Source organism: Pyrgilauda ruficollis, unplaced genomic scaffold (genome assembly GCF_017590135.1).
Source record: "Pyrgilauda ruficollis isolate IOZ18807 unplaced genomic scaffold, ASM1759013v1 scaffold2, whole genome shotgun sequence".
In the NCBI taxonomy this organism is placed as follows: Eukaryota; Metazoa; Chordata; class Aves; order Passeriformes; family Passeridae; genus Pyrgilauda; species Pyrgilauda ruficollis.
Genome location: NW_024519206.1, coordinates 6,166,543 through 6,188,120, shown reverse-complemented (window position 1 = coordinate 6,188,120; position 21,578 = coordinate 6,166,543). Strand labels below are relative to the sequence as shown.

General features: G+C 37.9%; 1 protein-coding gene across 1 annotated transcript in view; it reads left to right on the top strand.

Annotated features, from left to right (window-relative positions):
- The first annotated feature begins 253 nt into the window (after positions 1-253).
- The window catches only part of VWDE (von Willebrand factor D and EGF domains), a 35,936-nt gene continuing 14,611 nt past the window's right edge, over positions 254-21,578 (top strand). The window contains exons 1-13 of the mRNA XM_041466562.1: positions 254-341; positions 5,542-5,726; positions 7,040-7,271; positions 9,193-9,258; positions 9,999-10,258; positions 11,652-11,741; positions 12,793-12,937; positions 13,617-13,831; positions 14,154-14,227; positions 16,132-16,405; positions 16,487-16,695; positions 17,222-18,207; positions 19,451-19,587. Of these exons, the coding sequence (XP_041322496.1) occupies positions 254-341; positions 5,542-5,726; positions 7,040-7,271; positions 9,193-9,258; positions 9,999-10,258; positions 11,652-11,741; positions 12,793-12,937; positions 13,617-13,831; positions 14,154-14,227; positions 16,132-16,405; positions 16,487-16,695; positions 17,222-18,207; positions 19,451-19,587 (2,961 nt within the window). The remainder of the gene's footprint in view (positions 342-5,541; positions 5,727-7,039; positions 7,272-9,192; positions 9,259-9,998; positions 10,259-11,651; positions 11,742-12,792; positions 12,938-13,616; positions 13,832-14,153; positions 14,228-16,131; positions 16,406-16,486; positions 16,696-17,221; positions 18,208-19,450; positions 19,588-21,578) is intronic.

Here is a 21,578-nt window from a genome sequence, read left to right as displayed (position 1 = left end):
CCAGAGCGGCCCGGGTACAGACCCCCGCCTGCGGCAGCCCCAGGGCCGGGACCGGGCACGGACACCCCCTCAGCGGGGCCGGGCCGGGCCGGGCAGGGGGCGGGCCGAGGTCCCTGAGGGAGGGGCTGCGCGGAGGAGCGGGGTGGGCGCGGGGAGCGGCCGCAGGCACCGGGAGCTGCCACAGGCACCGGGAGCTGCCGGCGGGCCGGGAGCGCGCGCGGCTGGGAGCGGAGCGGAGCGGAGCGGCGGGGCCATGCCGGGGGCCGCGCCCGCAGCCCCGCGCCTCTGGCTCGGCGTGGCCGTGCTGGGCTGGCTGGCGGCGGCCGGGGCCCGCCGGAGAGGTAAGGGACCCCGGGCACTGTGAAGGGCAGGTGAACGGGCCGGAGGGGCGGCTGCTGCGGCGGGGACAGCGCCGGGCTTCGCCGGGCCCGCGCACCGCTCGGCGCCGGGGCTGCGTGCCGCAGGTGTCACTGGAACAGCCTCAACTCTGTACCTGGCGAAGGAGGAGCTGCCCTTGTCACAGCGCACCTGTGGGGAAATCCTGCCGAGGGCAACTCCGAGAGCGAGGGTGCTGGGTCTCCCGCCCTCTCGCCTGTGTTGGAGCGCAGGCAGTGCCTTGGCACATCCTTACCTGGGACCTCTGCTAAGCCCGTGTCTGAATGGCTTCAAATTTCGGATAGAAAGTCTACATCAAGTGTAGATACAATAATGTATTGCAATGAGAACTACTAGAAAGCGTTCTATAAACATGTATTTTACACTTTCATAAAAGTTATGCGATTATTTGCTACCTTTGCAAAGCACCTCGTGTGGTGTGAACAGAAGTGGCTGAAAAGTGTTTCAACACCCAGTCTGACGAGGTTATTTGTAAAGATATATTAATATGTGCATGTTGATTCGATTTTCTTCATTGGTCCATGCATAGGAGTCACCATGTTCCTGTTCCATGGGTCATTGCTACAACATTTTTGCTCATGTTCTTTTATAGGTCTCATCAAAGAAAATGGTATTTTTTAGGCAGTTACAGTAATTTTTATGTTCTCCTTTAAAAGTATTACTCTAAAAAGTTGTTCCAGGATAACTTCTTCCAAAAAGTGAACTTTTTTCTATTTTAATATTTTGGAAGAGTTTAGATCCACAAATTCTTTTGTTAAATTCAGTCCTAGTTCTAATTTCTGCCTTGGGATGTTGGTATGCTGCATCCTTTGCAGTCAGTAGATGCAATAAAAAGCACACTCATGCTCACAGTGGGCACTTACTAAAGACACTGTTAGTTATCAGTGGTTGTTTGCCAGACCCCAACCTTTGGGCAGCAGGACATATACACTTGTAAGTTATTTATACCTGAGGGACTAGATTGCCACTGCTGCCACTCTGCCCTTGCCTGTCTGTACTCTGCTGTGGCTCCTTTTTCCTTCTCTACTCTAGTTTGTACCCAGCAGTCCTCAGTTCCTTACTGTTCCGTTGGGTTGGAAACATTCTGGACAGGTGGAAAATCATTGACCCCTCTTTGCACATGGATGGAATAGGGATGTGAACAGGAAGTTGAAAAGCCCTTCCTTTGTGGAACTCGTTTTCCACCCCAGTGCCTCAGAGATAGTCATCAGGAGTCACTTCATATCTCTTTGTGGCAAATGAGCTCCTGTGTCGACTTCAGAAACCTCTTTGATTTCGGTTAAGGTGTTCAGAGGTATTATGTGACTCAGTTTACAGCAGCCATGGTAGAAACCTCAACGTGTTTGCAGAGATTTCATCTGTATTTCTCCCAAAAGGCTCATCCTCTAGCACAAGGCTATCCATGTGTTTAAGATGTTGCAGTTTAGGTTCACATTTCTCAGTATCTATCAGGACCAAGGAAGTCTGGAGTGGATCACAGCGAAGCTCATTGCACTAATCCTGAAGACAGTCAGGAAAAAGCAAATATGGAATCAACTTCTTCCTGCTGTGAGGAGAGACAAGCTGAAGAAAGGTAGAGAGCCATGAGCAGTATATATATATAAGGTGTTCGTGGAAAGAAGCACAGAATATGATAAAATAAAGTAAACTCAAATGCTACGGAATTAGCTGCATATTTTCCCAGGATTGTCTGCTTTTTTTCAGCAGACAGTGTTTAGTATCTGGACCACCAAACAGAATGGGAGAGTTACAACTTTCTAGAAACAAGTCTCTCCTAATAACCTATTGATAACCTTTTGTCCTCTAGTCTAAGCGAAAACACAGATACACAGTCTACAAAGGAGACTGGATATTGTGGTCTTATTTCTCAAGTATTCATTTGTGTATTTTGTACTTGGAATTTCACTATCCTATAGCAAATATTTAAAATGAAAGTTATTAAATCACTAATGCATTTAAAGGTTCATAAAAATAACTACAAATAATATTCCCATGTATATGGAAAGGTTTTTGTCAAGAAACAATCATCAGTAAATGCTAAATTTTGTTGAAACTTACATGAGTTTTCTGTTTTGTGTCAGAACATGTTAGGATTTTTTGTGATTGTGGATGAAGTCAAACCACCAGTAGCACAGAAATCTTCCCCTAATTTAATGTTCCTCACATCCTCGATAGAGCTGGTGGGTAAGCCTGCCCTGTAGGTAACCTTCCTTAGCACTTCAAAGCTATCAGAACCTGTTTTCAGATCCTTGTAATTTTGTCAGATTTGAATCATCAGGAAGCCTACAAGAAAGATGGAGAAACATTATTTACAAGGGCCTGTAGTGACAGGGCAAGTGGCAGTGATTTCAAACTGAAAGAGAGTAGGTTTAAATTAGATATTAGAAAAACATTCTTTACTGTGAGGATGGTGAGGCACTGGAACAGGTTGCCTAGAGAAGCTGTGTCTGCACCATCCATGTAAATGTTCAAGGTCAGCTTGAATGGAGCTCTGAGCAACCTGGTCTAGTGAAAGCTGTCCCTGCTTGTGTCATGGAAGTTAGAACTATATGATCTTTAAAGTCCCTCCCAGCCCAAGCTACTCTATGATTCTTGAAAACTGCTGGGTGTTAGGAAGAGGCAAAACTTTTCTGGAGCATTTCAGCAAAGTCGGTATTCATCATTCTAGAATAATATTTGAAAGAATGCTTATATTAAAATCTGTTTTTATTTAAGGCATCCTGAATAAGGAAATCTTTATTTCAGTGGAAAATGTAGCCACCTCCCTCTTAAATGCTTCTGGTTGGAGCAGATCAGGTCTGCAGGGATAACATTTTTGCAGACAACACAACATTAATTTTTTGTGCGTCTGTCCATAAATATGATAATTTATTTGTTTTTGCAGTTGCTGAAGTTAGACAGCACTTCAGTTACATTCAGATGCACAGAAAAGTTATTTTTATTTGTGTTATTGACGATGACAGTTATTTTTAGTTGTTTTTCAAAATGAGAAAGAAAAAAAAAAAAAAATCAACCAGTGTTACACAACATAAGATTTCCAAACAATAACTATAGAAATATTAGTGTACTTCTAGGAAGGAGAAAAGGATACACTGGATTCATAAAGAGCTGGATGGCCTTTTAAAGTGACATGCATAATAATAAGAAACTTATAATTTGATCTTTAGTAGGATTTATAACCCTATTACAAGTGACTACAGTCAGCTGTTTTAAAGATCTATCAAATGATGATCTAATTAAACTGTGGAGGAAAAGAAAATAAAGACTTGTCTCATGTCTAGCCTGATATATTAATGGAGAAGGTAACAGATATTAATTGTTTCAGGAGTGATTCAGTTACAGGAAAGAAAACTAATGAGGGTGCTGTATGAAAGGGAGAATTCCAGTAAAAAATAGAGGACAGGAAGAAACTTTCATCATGGTTCGTAAACTGCTTGTGCTTTAGCTTGCTCGGAAAACATTTCAATAACACACATGACTGACCTGTGATTCTTCAAGGGCTTTTCTCTAAATTCCAGTGAAGGGTAAGTTCCCTGTAAGGTCAAATTGTGCAGACACGAATAGCCCACAGGCTACTACAAGAAACTCAGAAACACAGTGGTGGCACAGTCAATCACAGTGACTTCCAGCTGCCCTTAGAGGATAGAAGATAAAGCTATTGTTACCTGCCTGGGTAGCCTAAAGCTGTATCAGATTAAATCTTTAGTCTTTGAAAGAGTAGAATTCTCATACTGTGCTTGCTGAGACAGATAAAGTGTATTCCTTCACGAAGGCATCTTCTCCGTTTAAAGGTGGGGAATTACCTGATTTTGAAAGTGTTTTATAATTGTGGTTATCTAGAATGACATTAAAAATGTGGAAGATAGTAAACTATCTTATATTAATAAACCAAAGTGTTTCTAATCAGTGACACAATTATACCACGCAAAATATGCAACAAATACAGACATACTTGGGACCAAAAGCTGGAGATCAGAGCATTCATATTCAAAATGTAACATTAGACAGCTTTGCTTACAGCTGCATCTTTAAATTCAGTAGTAGCATAATGAAGGCAAAAATTAAGATTCACTGTATCATTCAGTATAACCCAAATTTCTGTTCACAGTTAGCATCAGTTGGTATCCATTTTTAAAAGCAAGGTAAATAGATAGGTATACTTTTAATCTCACTTGCACATAAACATTCCCTTGCTTTATTTTTCCATTCTTTCACTTCCCAAGCACATTCCTGAACAAGAATGACTATTCAGTATGTTGTATGTAAATATGCCATTAGCTAGAACTTTTGTTGTCACTGTCTTCTACAGAAGTCAACTCACCTGCCAGATCAGACTCAGAAATTCTGCTTTATTTCTAAATGAGTTTGTATTAAAAAAAAAAACAAAACAAAAAAACCCAAAAAAAAAACCAAAAAACCCCCAAAACCAACCAACCAAACAAAAACAACTGTGATAAAGACTTCTTCAGATTCTGATCCTTCATTCTATCAGAAAATTTTAGAGATTTTTCGAGGCCACAAGGTCACTTAGATGTCAAAAAATAAGTTTGGTAGTTGTGTTTCTTTATTATAATTAGTGTGTCATTCATGCAAATTGACTTAAAATGTGTATCAAGTATCTACCCATTTTAACACACTTTTGTTATATTCTGCACGTATACCTGCAAACTGCATGCAACTATCCAGCTATCTCTCATCCATTTGAGGGAATTATTAATTTCATGCAGAGGAGTTCTGTAAAATAGTAATCTATTATGAAAAGACCTTTGGATAAACCTTACTCCTCCTGAGGTAAGTTTTATATTCTCATGCATCTGACTCCTTGTTTGTATTCAGGTTTCATAAATATCAGTCAAACTAGAAAATCAAAATCCAGGTAGAATGTATAAACATATTCCTTCCCACTGGTTTTGCATCCAGGGTAAATGCCTATGTGGTTATTACTGCATTTGTTGTCCACTAAAAGAAGGAAAGTTGTGACATAATGAATTATGTTAAATTTCAGACTAAGACTTCAATATATTCTTTCATAAAATCAGTTTCTCATAATATTGCAACATTTTCCTTTTAAAATGCTTAATATATTTTCTAAAATATTTTAGTTAGGCATTCCGTCTTGATACTTGAAATGCTGTTGCTCCACAGTTCTAGAATGTTCTCCTGGTGGACATCAGATCCTGCAGAGCCCTTACCGAAGCGTGGGTTTTGATTCTTCCCACCTCCAGCAATCAGCTATTCAGGATTTAATCTGTGACCATTCCCTGACTCCAGGATGGTATCGCTTCATGATTTTTGATAAGCCTGCTGAGATGCCAACCAAGTGCGTGGAGGTATTGTTACAAATAATTTCATTCTGAGAAATAGATATTTTGGTGAAGAATTTTTCAGTAGGGTAGGTATAAAACAGAGTATGATTATGGGGACTGATGTGGAACAATACAAAGTTTCTATCATCTCTAAATACTTGAATATATTAAAATGTGTTAACTGAAAAATTAAGTCCTAGGCATTGAAAATTTTACACTGAATGGGCAATAGCAGAGGATGGTAAATTAAATCTCTTTTAGAGCACTCAAAAACTGTAATTTCCACTCGGTGCTAAAGAAATTTTCTCAGTAGCAGCATAGCAGGGCTATCATGTTGTAAAGCTGGAACTGTGTGATGGTCAGTGTGTCAGGAAGGCCATGTGAGAGCAGTATAAAGACTTGAAACCACATGGGCCCAGTAATTGTGGAGCTTTTAAAGTCATCATGTCACAGAAAAGAGATTACTGCTAAAGTGACTTGAACTAACAGAGCTAATTGAATATTAGTTGCCTTGTCATCTGCAAGCCTCCAAAGACTCAAGAGTTGCTTGAAATATTTAATTCTTCAGATGACTAGTTCTTTATTTCAGAGCTTATTTGTAGCTTTATTTTGGAGCTCTGTTATATACTAAGGAGATACATCTTTTTAGCTTCCCTTTTTAAAACATTTCCTTCCTTTAAAAACTTAAAAATGTCGTTAGAATATCGTAGCCTTGATTTTTCTAATGAATTGAAATTTCCTTGTTGCAATCTCTTAAAAAAATAAGTTAAAATCCCATCAATTAAGTGCTCTTAAATGAATGCAAAACAGTTCAAACATACTAATGCGTCAGCTGCCCACATCTCTTAGAACTCCAGGAGGTTAGTTGAGCCTTCAGTTGATGGCAAAGGGCACATAAAAGGTGACAGCTTTAACACCTTTAGTTGATACTCAGTGTACCTCTGCTCTACCCTGCATTCGCTGTGCTCTGATAGCAGCCACACAGTCACTGACAGTAGGTTAATGGTGCAAAGTAGCTCACTGAGCCATAGCACAACTGTGAGCTTTTCTGAGCAAAACACTCAGGCGTGGCTTCCAGTTAAGTTCTTCAGGCACTAAATTATAGCCTGTCTTTAGAACCAAATACAAATTCACTAGGTTCAGTAAAGGACTTAAGTCTCTTTTGTGCGCATTTGTATTCAGCCTTGAGGAGGAAAGTCATCAATCCCTCATCAATCTGGCTGAATTTGCTAAAAAACTCATGTGAGAAATTAATTACATATGTACCTCTCATGAAAGCACAGTAACAGTTTGATGTGGCATTAACCATTTCCTGATGTTTTTCTCTGGTGCTGAAGATGAATCACTGTGGGACTCAAGCCCCTGTCTGGCTGTCTCTGAGGGGGTCAGAATCCATGCCTCGACCTGGTGAGATCAAGCAGTTAACAGCTTGTGCTACATGGCAGTTTTTCTTCAGCACTTCAAAAGACTGCTGTCTTTTCCGAATCCCCGTCAGGGTGAGGAACTGCGGGGATTTCTTTGTTTACTTTCTGCAGCCCACCCAAGGGTGCATGGGGTATTGTGCAGAAGGTGAGAAAATGCATGCTCTAACTCAGCTAAGTGTCTGTGTTTATGAGTAAGTGTTTTTCTGATCTGTATATGTCTGAAACTTGGTGGAGTGGAAATGTCAGGAAATAGTTATGCTAAAATTTCTTGCAGTCCTTGCTTTTAATACTGATATGATAGGAGAAATGATCTGAAATGGTGAGATGGGTTCACTTCACCCCTCTTTAACTTACATGTAGCATTTGACTAATTTTCAAAGACCAGAAACTTAAGAATTGAAATTTTCCATATAATGAGGTAGGGTTATAAGACACATCTAGAAGTCAAAATTCAGTGTACCTAAATTCAGTATAATTCATGGCACTCAGACTGTCCAAATAGCCATTACTGAACATGTGTAGAATTTTGTATCAGAATAAATTTTGCCTTAAGAACTTGAGCAAACTGTGTTTATATCAATTATTATTTAGCACTATTAGGAATATTTTTCTTGTAATTCTTATAATCTTTCTGGAGTGTATACATGTTGTTGCTAGAAGAAAATTCACAGAAATGCTCTACTGATACACATTTTACTAGTTCTATGAGAAAGGAGACCCTTTGCAATGTCTCCTACTGTCTTGTGCTGCAAAAGTATGTTGGTGTTGGCAGCTCAAAACTTCAGCATTTCATTATTCATGACAGATTTTTCAGATAAGCAAGCCAGGGTTAAATCCTTTGAGTTATAAATACTGTGAAACAGTGACAAATTTGTGTAGTAAGAAATTCTTATTAGCTCATATAACACACCATTATGAAAATACTAGCAGTATTTTTGTGCATCATATGCTGTATTGTTTGGAGTCATGTTCTATTACCCTACTTTCAAAAGCATAGTAGCAAATCTATCAGTGGGCTTTCTGGTGCCTTGTTGGCCCATCATTATACCTTTAGATCCAATTTTCAAGACATTCTCCAAGGGTTCAGCAAGCATGTGCCTGAAACAATGAAGAACTCTTGCACAATAGGACTTGCACTTACTCTGGATCCTGGTACATGGTGAGGAAAGAAGATGCAAAACCACGGCTAGACAGCAAGCTAGTAAATTTTTACTACCTCAAAACAAAGCAGGCAAAAAGTATAACTCTTACTTGCCTCTACTGAACACTGTAAATCTGAAACACATTTTGAGTTTAAATGCACAAATTTAAGATGATGTTGTCATGTGAAGTACATTGTACTCTTGTACTGCTTTTTGTATATAGGTTACTATGTGGCCAGTGTTTTTTCTTTAACACTTGACAGCTGTAAATACCTGATGCAAATTTTCTATCTGTTCTCTACGTGCTAAGGAGTTCAAACATTATACCATTGAAGTGTAGAACAGCAAAAGTCTGCTTTTCATTCTTTTTGGTGAATGGGATTTCCAGTGTTGCTGGTGCCCTTCTGATGTAGTTTGGGTAGAGTGACTAAATGGCATTTTCATGTTTAAGTCAAGTTCCACTTATTTTTTCTGTAGCATTCAAAATACAAAACAATAGAAGTTAACAAACGATTTTTCTTAGGCTTCTATAGGAAAGGTGATTTTTTTGCAAAGCAGGTCTGCACTGAATTTCACTGTCCAGGGTTACAGTTAAAGCATAAATGTTCAGATCGGAATTTGGAGAGGCAAAATATATATTTAAGAGAATAGTATAATTCATTTTTATTCACTAGCAATGTGTGTAAGTATTGGCTGAGCACATCAGCAGTAAAGGTTGTAGAGTTGGTAGAATGTTCTGTACCCTTCCTTCTGATGATTTCCAACACAAGACATTGTGCTCTCTGCTGTCACATCTGTACATGGATCAGATTACAAGATTGCTTCTATTCTGAATTTTTGCACTTTAATTGGTGTTTTGTGACATTTGGTCTATAATCTATATTCTGTTTGTGTGTGAATATAAAATGTAAAAACCCTTTATAGTTGTTTCAGATGCAAGGCCACAGACCTGTGATCCTGAGGGAATGGAAATTGAAGGCATCTGTAGCAGTGAGTATTTTGTTTTGATTTTCCAGGTTTTCTGTGCATCTGTGACCCAATAATGTCAGCGCTTAGTGATATTCTGACTTGAATAAAAACATGTTCATGTTATCAACAGTATTGCTTGGTTTGTAGCAAAATGAGCAGTATGGAGGTAATTTCAGACAAACTTGTATTACAAATTTCTTTCTCAGAATATTTTTAATAGGTATCAAAATGTCAAAAAGTAACTGTAATGATGCTGAATGATTCCTCAGAAGTAAAATATAAGAGGAATCTACAAATAATATTGTTGCTTTTTCTATTCCTTTCTAAATAGCCTTTTTCTTTTTCCTTTTTTCTTTTTCTTTTCCCCACTTTCTGTATAAATAGTGAAATTATTCTTCTGTAAGGCACATTCCCTTGCATGTTGCTGGCTCCTGCCTGGTAAAATAATTAATCACATTTTATTCTGTTGTTTATGTTTTTGGTTTATGTTTATTTGGATTGGTTTTTTCCCCTCTTTAGCACCTTCCTGTTGTCTAGAATGTAATCAAAAGCTCATAAAGAGTTTTTGCTCCATTTAATAATTATAATCAGGGAGATACGCATTTTATTTTGATTCTCTTAAGAAATTATGTAGCATTTCCACATATAAAAAGGGTAAATATTACTAGTGTATTATCTGGCAAAAAATATGTCAGTGTCATTGTATCCAATACTGATTTTGTGCAGAATAAAAAGCACAGACCACGCTTCTGTTTGACTAGGTAACCTGGCTCCTACATCATCTCCATCTGTGTCACCACCACTTCCATCCGTTCCTGAAGTTGTAGCAGAGATTATCAAAGGCAGCATCTACCTGAGGTGTACCTTTGGCATTCCTTTTGCAAACAGCTCTCTTGGATTCATTGTAACTTGGTCAAGACTTTCTCCTGAAGGTGTCAAAGAAGAACTTACACATGAAACAGCAGTTCATACCTTCTCACTTCTAGAACTTGATGGGATAAATGTCAGACTTGGAGACAGAGTATGTTAAAACATTATTATGGTTTCTTTGTATATTTGTAAATAGGGCTCAGTAGGCACTAACAGTTTTCAGAGGGAGGTCCAGCACCTTCCTGTGTAATTTTTCTTGGCAGAAGCCTGCTGCCTCTACTTATTTACACCAACTGCCCATATGAACATGTAAATATCACAGAAATATAACTACTGCTGCCTCTGAGGTTTTGAGACTGATTGTCTCAATACAGTGCAGTGTCCCTCCAGGAAAATTTTTATTAAAATAATGTAAATGAAGAGGATTTTTGGATACAACTTCATCTCAGTGAGAGGCTGTAAGAGCCAGAGGTTGTGAAAAGCTGTGTTATTGATTCAATAGATGTATATTTTTCTCTGGATGTGGGTTTGTGTCTAGGATTTATGTTTTAATCTCTGTCATCAAAAGCAGTGTGATGCCTTACCTTCCATTGTAGCAGAATGAAGACTTAGGGTCTCATGGTAACTTTGAGAAGCCTAAGCATTGGAAAATCAATACGTGTTTTACCTATACATACCAAAATACAGGTTAATTTTTCCTGGAGAAAATAAAAAAAGCAAAACACATGAGTAGTATGCATATGTATGTTCAAGCCAAAGCCAGGCTGCCTGGATGGCTTATGGACATGAATAGCAATTTTTATTCCCCAAAAATAATTTGGGGACTTTATGAAGACTTGCCTGACAGTGTTGGCTTGGTGACAGTCAAAAGGAAAGGCACAGTTATAAGCTACCTCCTGCTGCTCTGAATCACTTTTTTTTCAGGATCAGAAATTCTGCATGTGTGGTCAACACATCTCAAAATGGATACAGCAAAATAAAAACAAATGCCAAAACAAACACCAAACCAAAGCAAAACCACGGTGTCTAGTAGCATGAAACTGGTTCAGTGGAGGGAAGTTACACTGAATTCCTCATCTTGAAGAAGATTATCCAGGTCTCTAATATCAGGAAAAACAAAATCTAAGATCTAATGGTCACTAAACAAAATTAAAAGGCAAAAGCTATGAAATAGAAAAAAAAAAAGTAGTAAATAGCATGTAATCAAGTGTAAAATGCATTTTCATAGATATCATTGGTTGTAGAAATGCTCCAGAAAAGATTTTTAAAGTATTAATTAAATATGATTTGTATGTAGCTTTTAGTTGAAGAAGTCTCTGCACCACTGGTAGAATATGCCAGGAAAAGGTCCTAGGATGCTCAGTTTGTATCTGTTTTTCTTCTTTATTTGTATTTACCTGTTACCACTGGCAACTGCTACCTTGTGGTATAACCAGAAGACTGGCCATGATGAAGCATTGAACTGACCATGGTGGCTGAGATCTTTCTTCATGTGACTACTTCATACCACAAATATATTCTTTTATTCTGGTTTTACCCTACAGGTGTACTGTAGCAGTTCTTCTTTTTTCATGGAGAAGCCAGATATACAAAGCTCTTCAGTTGAGAGCAAGGAATTTTTTGCTGGAATTAAGGTAACTTTGTAAAAACATAATGTGGTAGGATTTTTTGAGTATTGCTACAGCAGTCAGTCCTCTGACTAGAAGGCACTTAAAATGTATAAACTGTAAATTAATAGAGCTTGTTGTCAGCTGAGGTGGACATAAATTTGTCCAAAAGCAAGAGAATCACAGTGGTTTGTGTGCTCCCCATGTACTCAAGGTGCAGGAAGGCTGAATTGACACCTCACACACACAGTGCAGGCCTTGGTTTCCAGCACTGGAGCTGACTGGTGCTGTGCTCATAAAGTCTGGGGGCACAGCCTGAGCCAGCCTGGTCTGGGCTTGGAGCGGGGTAGCTGGGAGGCTACTGCTGTGTAGTTCCTGCTGTGGATAGAGCTATAGGGACCCATTTGCTGGCCAAGAATGGCACCCCAGTCCTGGAAAGACAGACTGCATGTCATTAATTATATATTGGGTATAGTCCTGCTGACGTAGCCTGAGCCTGTTCCGGTAGGATCAGGGCCCAGATTTCTCTAATGGAAGCGTAGTTCTGCAGTGTACTCTGCAAGGAGGCAATGTGCTCTCTTTGTTTCCCTGTGAGGCTGCATTCAGGACCACCTCACCCATCCTACCAAGCTGAGCTGTAGGCCCCTGCTACTGATCTGTAATTGAGTTTTTGATTGTACATTTTCGGTGATCAATATTGTAAGCTTGCAGAGAGGAATCCCAGGAGGAATATGGTGCTTCGAAATTATCCTGGATTGTTACCTGTAGGTAGCTTCCCACTTCCTTCCTCCCACACAGTACACAAAGCTGTTTGTATCTTAGCTTCCAAGGGTTATTCATTTTTGTGGTGAAGATGTGGTTTGCTAGCTCCCTCCTCTAGCTAACCCTTTTTCTTGCCTTTTCCTTATCCTTGCCCCTTTACCCACCTCTTCAAGGCTGTGTCTGCTGTGTCTGCATCTTCTCCTCAATATGCTGCTGCTCCTCAGCCTATATAAATAAGCGCTCCTAGCTTATTAGGAAGCAGTGCTGCAGTTTGCTCACAAAGATTGCATTTTAAGCACAATTTCTTCTGTGCTAGATACATCCAGAAGCATATGATATATCAGAAGATGGGAAGGAATACAGACTGACAATAGAAAGTAGCATTCCTATTCCTTGTCCTGAATTTAGCCAGCTAAAAAGTGACTGCAAAATCTCACTAACATTAAACAGTGTTGATGCAGGTAAGTATTACCCTGATTTTGTTACATTTTGTATATTTAATTACATTTTTGTATATTTTTATAAATACTGTGCTGGTTTATTTCTTCAGAGAAGTTGTTACACTGTAAAATAGTTTCTAAAATGTTAAAGCATTCAGAGTCTGTATGATGCTGCTGAAAATAGGAAAGAATTACTTTTTGAAGTTTGCAGGTGTTTTGGCAGACACTGATATCAGAGCCACATTCTTTAACTTGAATAGACATAATACTGTAATACTTGTGAAGTTTATAATTCAAGTAATTTTGTTTACCTGTTGCATTGCAAGTGTTATATATACAGTCACAAAGTCATAATTTTTTACTCTTATAGTAATTTTCTTTAATATTTTCTCAAGCACAAATCCTGTGAACCAGGAGAAGCCTTGCCTATGCAGACAACATTTTTTTTCATGTTATCCAGCCTATAATGATTTCCATTTGTCTGTCAAACTGGGGAATGCAAAAACATTGTCTTGGGTGTGTATATGAAGAGGTAGAGAGGAGGTTTTTTGCATGACCAAACCAAACCCAAGAAAAATGCATAATTATTTTAATTTATGAAAGTGTGTGTAAATAAGTTAGTATCTATATTAACAGTAGTATGGAGAATGTGTCTTGTTTAGAGAAGGAACTCACTAATGATGTATTTTCTTTAAAACAGGTAAAGAGCAGTTAGGTCTAAACTTGGCTCTTTCTTCTTGTCATGTGGATCTTCTCCAGAAATCCTGCAATGATGGAATCTGTAGTCAAGCTGTAATTTATTTCAGTGCTGTGACAGACTTCATGCAGGATGGAGACAGGATTACCAGAATTGCAGTTGAACCTATATCCAGTGAAAATTTCCTGTGGAATGGCTATGTTCCAGAAAGCACACAGGTTGAAAATCTTTGTGTTAAGATCTGTAAACTGTTCAGAAGTGTAGCTGGTGTTAGTGAAGCTTTTATTTCAGTTGTGACTTAATGATTCACACCAAGATATCTAAGTGGTTGATTATAATTGCTTTGTTTTTTCTTGAAATTCTGTGTTTTCATTTGAATTTTTTTGTCTTATATTTTAATATTGAAGTAACTACTAAGATTGATTAAAAGTATAATATACTTATTAGAATGTAAACTACTACCGTAAGATAAATAACATAGCTGAGTGCATTTATTTCCTAACCTGATGTGTTTTAAATTTGTTTTTCTTTGTTTTGAAGATTACAGTTAAGGATCTACCCACTGCCTACTGTTACTCATTTACTGACCCTCATATAATTACTTTTGATGGAAGGTAATTACTGGCTTGCTGCTCTTAATTTTAAGTGTGTTGGGAGCTTTTCTGGGTGGGTTTTGAGGAGTGTGTTCTATTTCTTTAATTATCTCTATATTTATTCTAAATCTGTGCTGGTGATACAAGTAAGCTGTAGTTTTCTGCAATTGCACTGTCTGTTTTACAATTCTTTTTGACAATAAGGATTAATGTGCTTTATGTGGTAAAAGCTTGCCAGCCATGATGAGGTTTGTAATATTTGCATTTCTAAAAGCAAGTTCTGGAGTTGTAGCGAGAGAATGAAGCAAATGGATAAGAGGAGTGGTAGCTGTGGAGTCTGTTGGCTGCAAAAAAATAGAAATGTTCATATATTAAATATGAACCATGATAAAATGATTGAGTAAACAAAACTTCTAATGCAAAGATATTTCCAAATAAAGGCATACTTTCCCTATTTCTGTGTGTCAGTATCTGAATCCTTGTAGGATCAAATTACTAGAAGCTGTCTGCTGTCTGGGTAGCATTTTGCTGTGTTTATTAGTGGCATTGAAAGACACTTATTGATTGCTGTCACTTGCACATCACTGGCCAAAAAGGATTTTGAAGTGAAAACAGCTTGCATAGCCACAGCTGGTTTTGTTGTGCTTCTTTCTTACAAGATAGTTCTGATTCACAAAGGATGTCTGAACAAACACAGGCTCCACACCTGGGAGTTTTATATTCTTTGTTCAGCAGAAGCACATTTCAAACAGAAGGGTGAGAAGACGAGGATATGTTGCCTCCAAAAAAGGATGTTCAGCCCACACATGATAACATAAGGGGAAATAAAAGTTGTGATTGGTTCTCTAAAAGAACTTTGACTACTACTAATAAAGTCAATGGGTTTATCCTGATCTTGTAGTTTCTCCTACAGTGGAAGTTTTAGGGATGTCTTAACTGGGCATTGCAAGCATGGATACATTGTGATCAAGCTTTCTCATGAAGCAGTGTTTTACTGCAATGTGATGTCTGCAAGCATGATGCTGCAGAGAAAGAACTTTCTTTTTAAGGATAAATTATGTTGCTACTTTATTTTACAAACTGAGGAAACAAATTACCTACTGAATTATGGACAATCCTATGCAGTCCCAGTTGTGCGGCCATCTGCAGTTTGTCTGCTGCCCCATTATACACAAAGCAAATTGACAGTCTACAATCAACTGTCAAATGCCATTTATAGCCAAAAGGCTATTAAACTTACAGCAAAAGTTTGGGGTTTTTTTTTCTAATTTTTTTTCTTGCTGCTGAATCATTAAATTGGCTATTTTAACCTTGCTTCAGGGGACAGATGGCTAACCCTAAGGAAAAAAAGCAAGTTGCTATTTATGGTTTTCATCTTAAATGATCATTGGGAATAAGCACTCCCCATCTACATCTTAATAAAGCAGAGCTTTTTAAAAAAATGTGACTTTCTAAATCATTTTGTCAAGGGTACTTGTGCGGTTTTCAGCAGCTGCCCCCACATGCACACTGCTATGCATCTTATTGCTCTTGCTGCGTAGGTGTACCATTGTAGACACACAAAGGTTGAGAAGTACCCTCCATATGCACTGTTAGAATCAAAGAATAGCAGTAGCTTTATGCTTATGTTTACATTCACAGCCATTGTCTTCATATATTCCACTCAAGATCCTTCTTTTCTGCTGTAAAAATAAGATTTTTTTTTTAATTTAGAGCTGCTCAGAGGAAGATATGATGGCGTTTGCTCAGGATAAAGCTTTGTTTTGCTCTGTGAGCTGTAGTGCTTTTTCTGACTTGAGAAAATGAGTTTCAGTATCAATGTTCACCAAATATTAGAAATCTGCTTGAAAATAGAGTTGCTGACATGTAGTGATACAGTTATTTCACAACCAAAGTGATATCACATGCTATACTTTTGATTCCAGAGTCTATGACAATTTTAAAACTGGAACATTTGTTCTCTATAAGAGTACATCTCGGGATTTTGAAGTTCATGTTCGCCAGTGGGACTGTGGAAGTCTTCACTACCCAGCATCCTGCAACTGTGGCTTTGTTGCTAAGGAAGGAAGTGATATAATTGCATTTGACATGTGCAGTGGTCAGCTCCATGAATCACAGCCACACTTATCTGTAATAAACAGAGACACAACAGGAAGCAATGTCAGAATCACTGAATCCTACCTAGGAAGAAAAGTAACAGTAAGTGGTAAATAATTGCTTACAGATTACGTAAAGTGAAAAATCAAGTTTCTCATGAGGCTATCTTGGATCTCTTTTTAGGTTTTGTTTTCTTCTGGAACTTTCGTTCGTGCTGATGTGAGTGAATGGGGAATGAGCCTAACACTTAGGGCACCCAGTTCAGATTACAGACATACAGTGGGACTCTGTGGCACCTTTGATGGAAATGCAGAGAATGACTATCACACTGCGAGTGGCATGGAAATCCCAAACCATGCTAATGTTCATTTTTCTTTTATTAAGGAATGGAGGTAACAAAATGCTTCAATGCTTGTGTTGATAAATCAGATGCCATCATTTTTGATTTTTCTTTTATTAAGGAATGGAGGTAACAAAATGCTTCTGTTGATAAATCAAATGCCATCATTTTTGGTTCTACCTTTCCTTCACACTCTTAAAAACTTGTCAAAATGATAAAAAAAGAATCTCCTTAAGTTTTGAAGTTGATGTTAGAATGTCATAATTACATTCCATAATTAATTTAAGAGAAAATTTAAACTGAATTGCCAAATAAGTATTTAAGCACTATGATGTAAGATTAGTTTGATTAGGTTTGGAACAAAGCACCAAGGTATACAGAAAATATCCACTCATCTCAATTCTTGTATAAGTTACTCTTGGGGTTTTGTGTTTTTGCTGGTGTTTAAATATAACTGTGTGATGCATACTTATGTTGTAGAAGTATGAAACAACAAAGAGCAAAAAAAAGTTAATGCTTTAATAACACAAAGAAAATAGTTCAGATGTTACAGTTTCACCTTTTCCTTTCCTCACTAGAATTTTACCAGGAGAGAGCTTGTTTGACAAGACACCTGCTTCATTAACATCTTCTAGAAAAATGTTCTTCTGTGACTGTTCACGTGAAGATACCAGATTATATCAACCAGCAAACAATCTGGAGACAGTTACTCAGTCAGAACCTCCTCTGTCTTGTAAAGAAAGTGAAAATGGTAGATTTCTTTCTTTGATACCAGGACTGGATGTCACTGCTGAGTATCTTGGTCCTGCTGATCTTGTCAGGGGCTTAAAGAAACGTTCATCTACACAGGAAATTGATTTATCTACACTTCTGCAGAAGCAGAATAATCAAACCAAACTTCACAAAACATCACTATTAAACTCACGTCTCTCTGCCACCTCAGTGGGTAATACTGGTACTGAAAGAGAAGGAAGTTCAAGCTTAGACATTAGGAGAAATTCTCACCATTACAGCAGTCATTTTCACAGAGCTCAATCTGCTACAAGTAGAGGGAAGCGCCAAAATTATTATGAATACCATCCAGTATTTGTCTTCCAAAGTCTCAGCCAAACAGATTTAGAGGGATATAGTTATTTTTTCCCAGAGGACCATGTCACTGACACAGATGAAAAGCTCCTTCCTTCTTGGCCCACACCTTCAGGCCTTACTGAATCTAGTGCTTTGTTCCTGTGCCAGCAGGCAATAGCTAATTCCAGCATAGGCAGGTCCTGTGCTGCCCTCCTTGGCCGGCGAACAGGAGATGCCATCAATATGTGCATTAAAGATTTGCTGCTGAAAGATGACCTCAGTTGGACAGAAGCTTCCTTAGCTCTGCTGGAGAATGAATGTGAGAAAAGAATTTTAGAAGAAATAAATTACAGTCCACAGGAACTTGAAGAATCAGTTGAGAGCCTGCTTACTGCTTTGAAGTGTCCCAGTCTCTGCAGTGGTAATGGAGAATGTACAGAATGGGGCTGTGCATGTTTTCACGGCTACAGCTCATATGACTGCAGCATACTGTCTGGTAAGTGGGGGGAAATGAGATGTACTTCAACAATGTTCTCAATATTTGTACAAAGTGTATTTGTTTTGCTGCCTTTCTCTCCTGCTTTTGTACATGGGCAAGGGTTCTCAATTGTTTAGTTACAGTTTACTACAGCTGTAATTATTTTGCATTCAGCCTTCTTGTTTCCAAGGCCAGAACATGAGCTTAGTTACTAATAGGTCATATTAAAAAAGTCCCTTTGCAATGCAGAGTGTAGCCCCAAGAGACTGTCAATGTTTCCACATGCTGTCTCCTTCAGGGAAAATATGCCAGATTCATCCCTCCCCTAGTTTTTTATAGTTTATGTGATCCTGTTTATTAAATCTCAGTGCGATGTTTTTGTCTTTATTGATGTTACATCTCTGTAAGCTAGATGGGATGGGAGCAGAATTGGAAGCGAAGAAAAAAGAGCTGTAACAAAGTGCTGGGCAGGGTTTTTTCCATTTTCTGTAGGTAAGATATTCACTAAAAATTCAGTTGAACAATTACACTGGAAAAATATGAACAGTAGTACTGAAGTCAAAACTCTTTCAAAATAAAGCCAAAACTGGTTTGCAATCATGTTTTTAATGACTTAAGAGCAAATAGACAAAGAGGGAATAGAATAATAAGAAATGTTTGACTTCAGTAGAAATAAGCTAGTTTTGCCTCATAAAAACTGTTTCTGTGTTCTGATCTGTCAGTTTATTTCCTGAAATAATTTCCATTTGAGATTTTTTTTTAGTTTTTTTTTAGTTTTTAATAAAAAAGAATCCCTATATAAATTATTGCATAGCTGCCTCCTTTCCAGTTCCTATTTCTAAGGCCTTAGTTTAATTTCAATTTTATTCTGGAAGTCTTATGTAAAGAACTATAGTTGAGAAAGCAAAACATGTACTCACAAGTGTTTATCAGTTGAAATTTCTCTGCTTCCTAGTACTGAGGTTCCAAGAGAAGACAGAAGCCTATCTTTAAAGTTTCAGTGTAACAACTAACAAGTGTTTAAATGTTGAAATTTCTCTGCTTCCTAATACTGAGGTTCCAAGAGAAGACAAAAGCCTAGCTTTAAAGTTTCAGTGTAACAATGTAAAGTCTTTCTGTTTATGCTTCCTTTCAGCTGGTCCCAGATTTTCTTGTTTACATAATTTTCATGGTTGGATAGAAAAATAAACATACTGCATAATGTAAAAGCATAAGAATGAATTCTCATACTAGCATTTATTGTCTAATCTCTGCTTCCAAGACCAGGCTCCAGAAATTACAGAGTTGGAGAATGCTGGGTTGTGCGACATTCGACAGTATGACTGCACATCTGTGAGAGTGTTTGGACATGGCTTCAGGGACTCATTGAACCTGAAATGTGAAATCATCAAATTGCAAGTAGGTCTCCCTGAATAGTGACAATTACATTTTAAACTTCTTAGAGAACAAGGGACAAAATGTCAAACGTATTATTCATTGATGTGAGCACAGCCCAATGGTTTAGTAGAAGCTAAAAGCAAAGGCACTCAGCACTTTGCAGCAAACACTCAAGACTTTGCAAGATTGCCATTTCTTCCATGATAAGAGAAATACAAAACATAATGGGAATGTTCAGCAGCTGGGAGGGAGATAACAGCACACAGCAGCTATCCATCAGAAGAGGGCAAGGGCAGCCCTATTAGTAACAACCAGCACATCGTTGTATTTTTAAGTGCTTATGGAGAGGAATGGAAGTACCACTTCTTTGAAAAAGGACAGCAAGGTTAAAGCCATTACTAGATTTCTCTCTCAAATCTAATGCTTGAAATAGCCTTTTATAAACATAATAAATCTATTAGGAAAAGATAAAGAAAGGCATTTTTGATACGTTGTCCATTTCCCAGAAGTAGAATACCATGGCTCTTTAATGATATATGTCAGGTTTGCACAGGAGATTAAAAAATGTTTCGCTGTAAACTTAAGGGGAATTTGTGTAGAGAGACTGTTGTTGCTGATTCTTAAAAAAGAAAATTTTCAAGGCAAATACACAAACAATTTACAAGTTGTAGCCTGGAATAAATGGTCAGCATAAAAGTTTTTATGTCATGTTAGACATGAGAACAAAAAAAGCTAAAAGTAAAACTGTGTTTTATTGGTGTGATGATGGAGGGGGTGAGAGCTGGCAAAAGGGGAACCATTCAATGGGAAATGTTGTTCCTGAGACAGTAGTTTTCCTTAGCTATTTCTAGCAGATGCTGAAATTATTTTGACAGATGAGGCAATGCTGGCTATAGGTTTTCCTTAAACTCCACATATCTCCACTCAAGTTGGCTTGAAATGATTGTCAAGAGTACGTTTATGCTCCCCTTATATTAAAAGACTTTTAGACCAAGCTTGCAGTAAGACAATTATTGGGAGTTCACTTATCACAGTTTGAAACATCTCAGTTTTAACTCATGGCAAGGTATTCTGAAATCTCTCTTGGTGGTGCTGTATTTGGCTGCCAACAAAAAAAATTCCTAATTAGTGACTTTTAATGATGATCTTCTCACTGACAAGAGCCATTTTACTGCTGTTAGCTGCAGTTGAGGAGAAAGCTGCAATTTTTTTCCTTGAGAACACAAAAGAAATGAAGTTTGGGGTACTGGTTTTTTGTTTAGATTTTCAGGCTGGAGAAATAGTGAATTCAAGGAAATGTCAATAGACTTGCAACAGTATGGAACCGCACATATTTTGAGATTGAACTTAAATGATCAAAATTTTGTAGTAGAGGCATGTTGACAGAATTTAGAATTTCTTTCTCTTTTCAATATTTTCACTTTTGAAATGTTAAATCAAGTCTATTGTTCATGGGCTGTCTTACTCGGTTTAGGGTAGATACTTGATGCAGGTTTGGGTGGGAAATGGTCAGGAGCTTATGATTACAGAACTAGAGAATTTAAAGGTAAAGGATGAGAGTATGTTTAATCTCTGCAATACAAAAATATAGTTTTATTTCCTTCTGGTTTACACTGAATTCCAATTTCCATGAACCTTATGAGCTGGAATGCTTACAGATCTGAAGGCTTTTTAATTGGTTTTTGAAAGATTAAACTTTCTGAAAAAAATATTTGAACTTGCCTCCAGCTAGTAGCAAAAGGTTTCTGAAGAAGTAGACTGTATCACATTTCAAAGGTTGCAGTATTAAATGTACTCAAAATGCCATGTTTAGAAATATTTAGCTTTTATACTTACCTTTGCTGTGAATTTCTTAAATAAGTATAGGGTGAAAGAAAAAGATAAGTGGTTGGAACAGAAGCAGCACATATGTCTTTTTAGCAAAAGTGTTCCTTTTTCTGTTTAAAAAAGAAAAAAAGGCTAGGCCTATATAGCAGATGACTCTCCATGTAAAGATTGTGATTGAATAAATG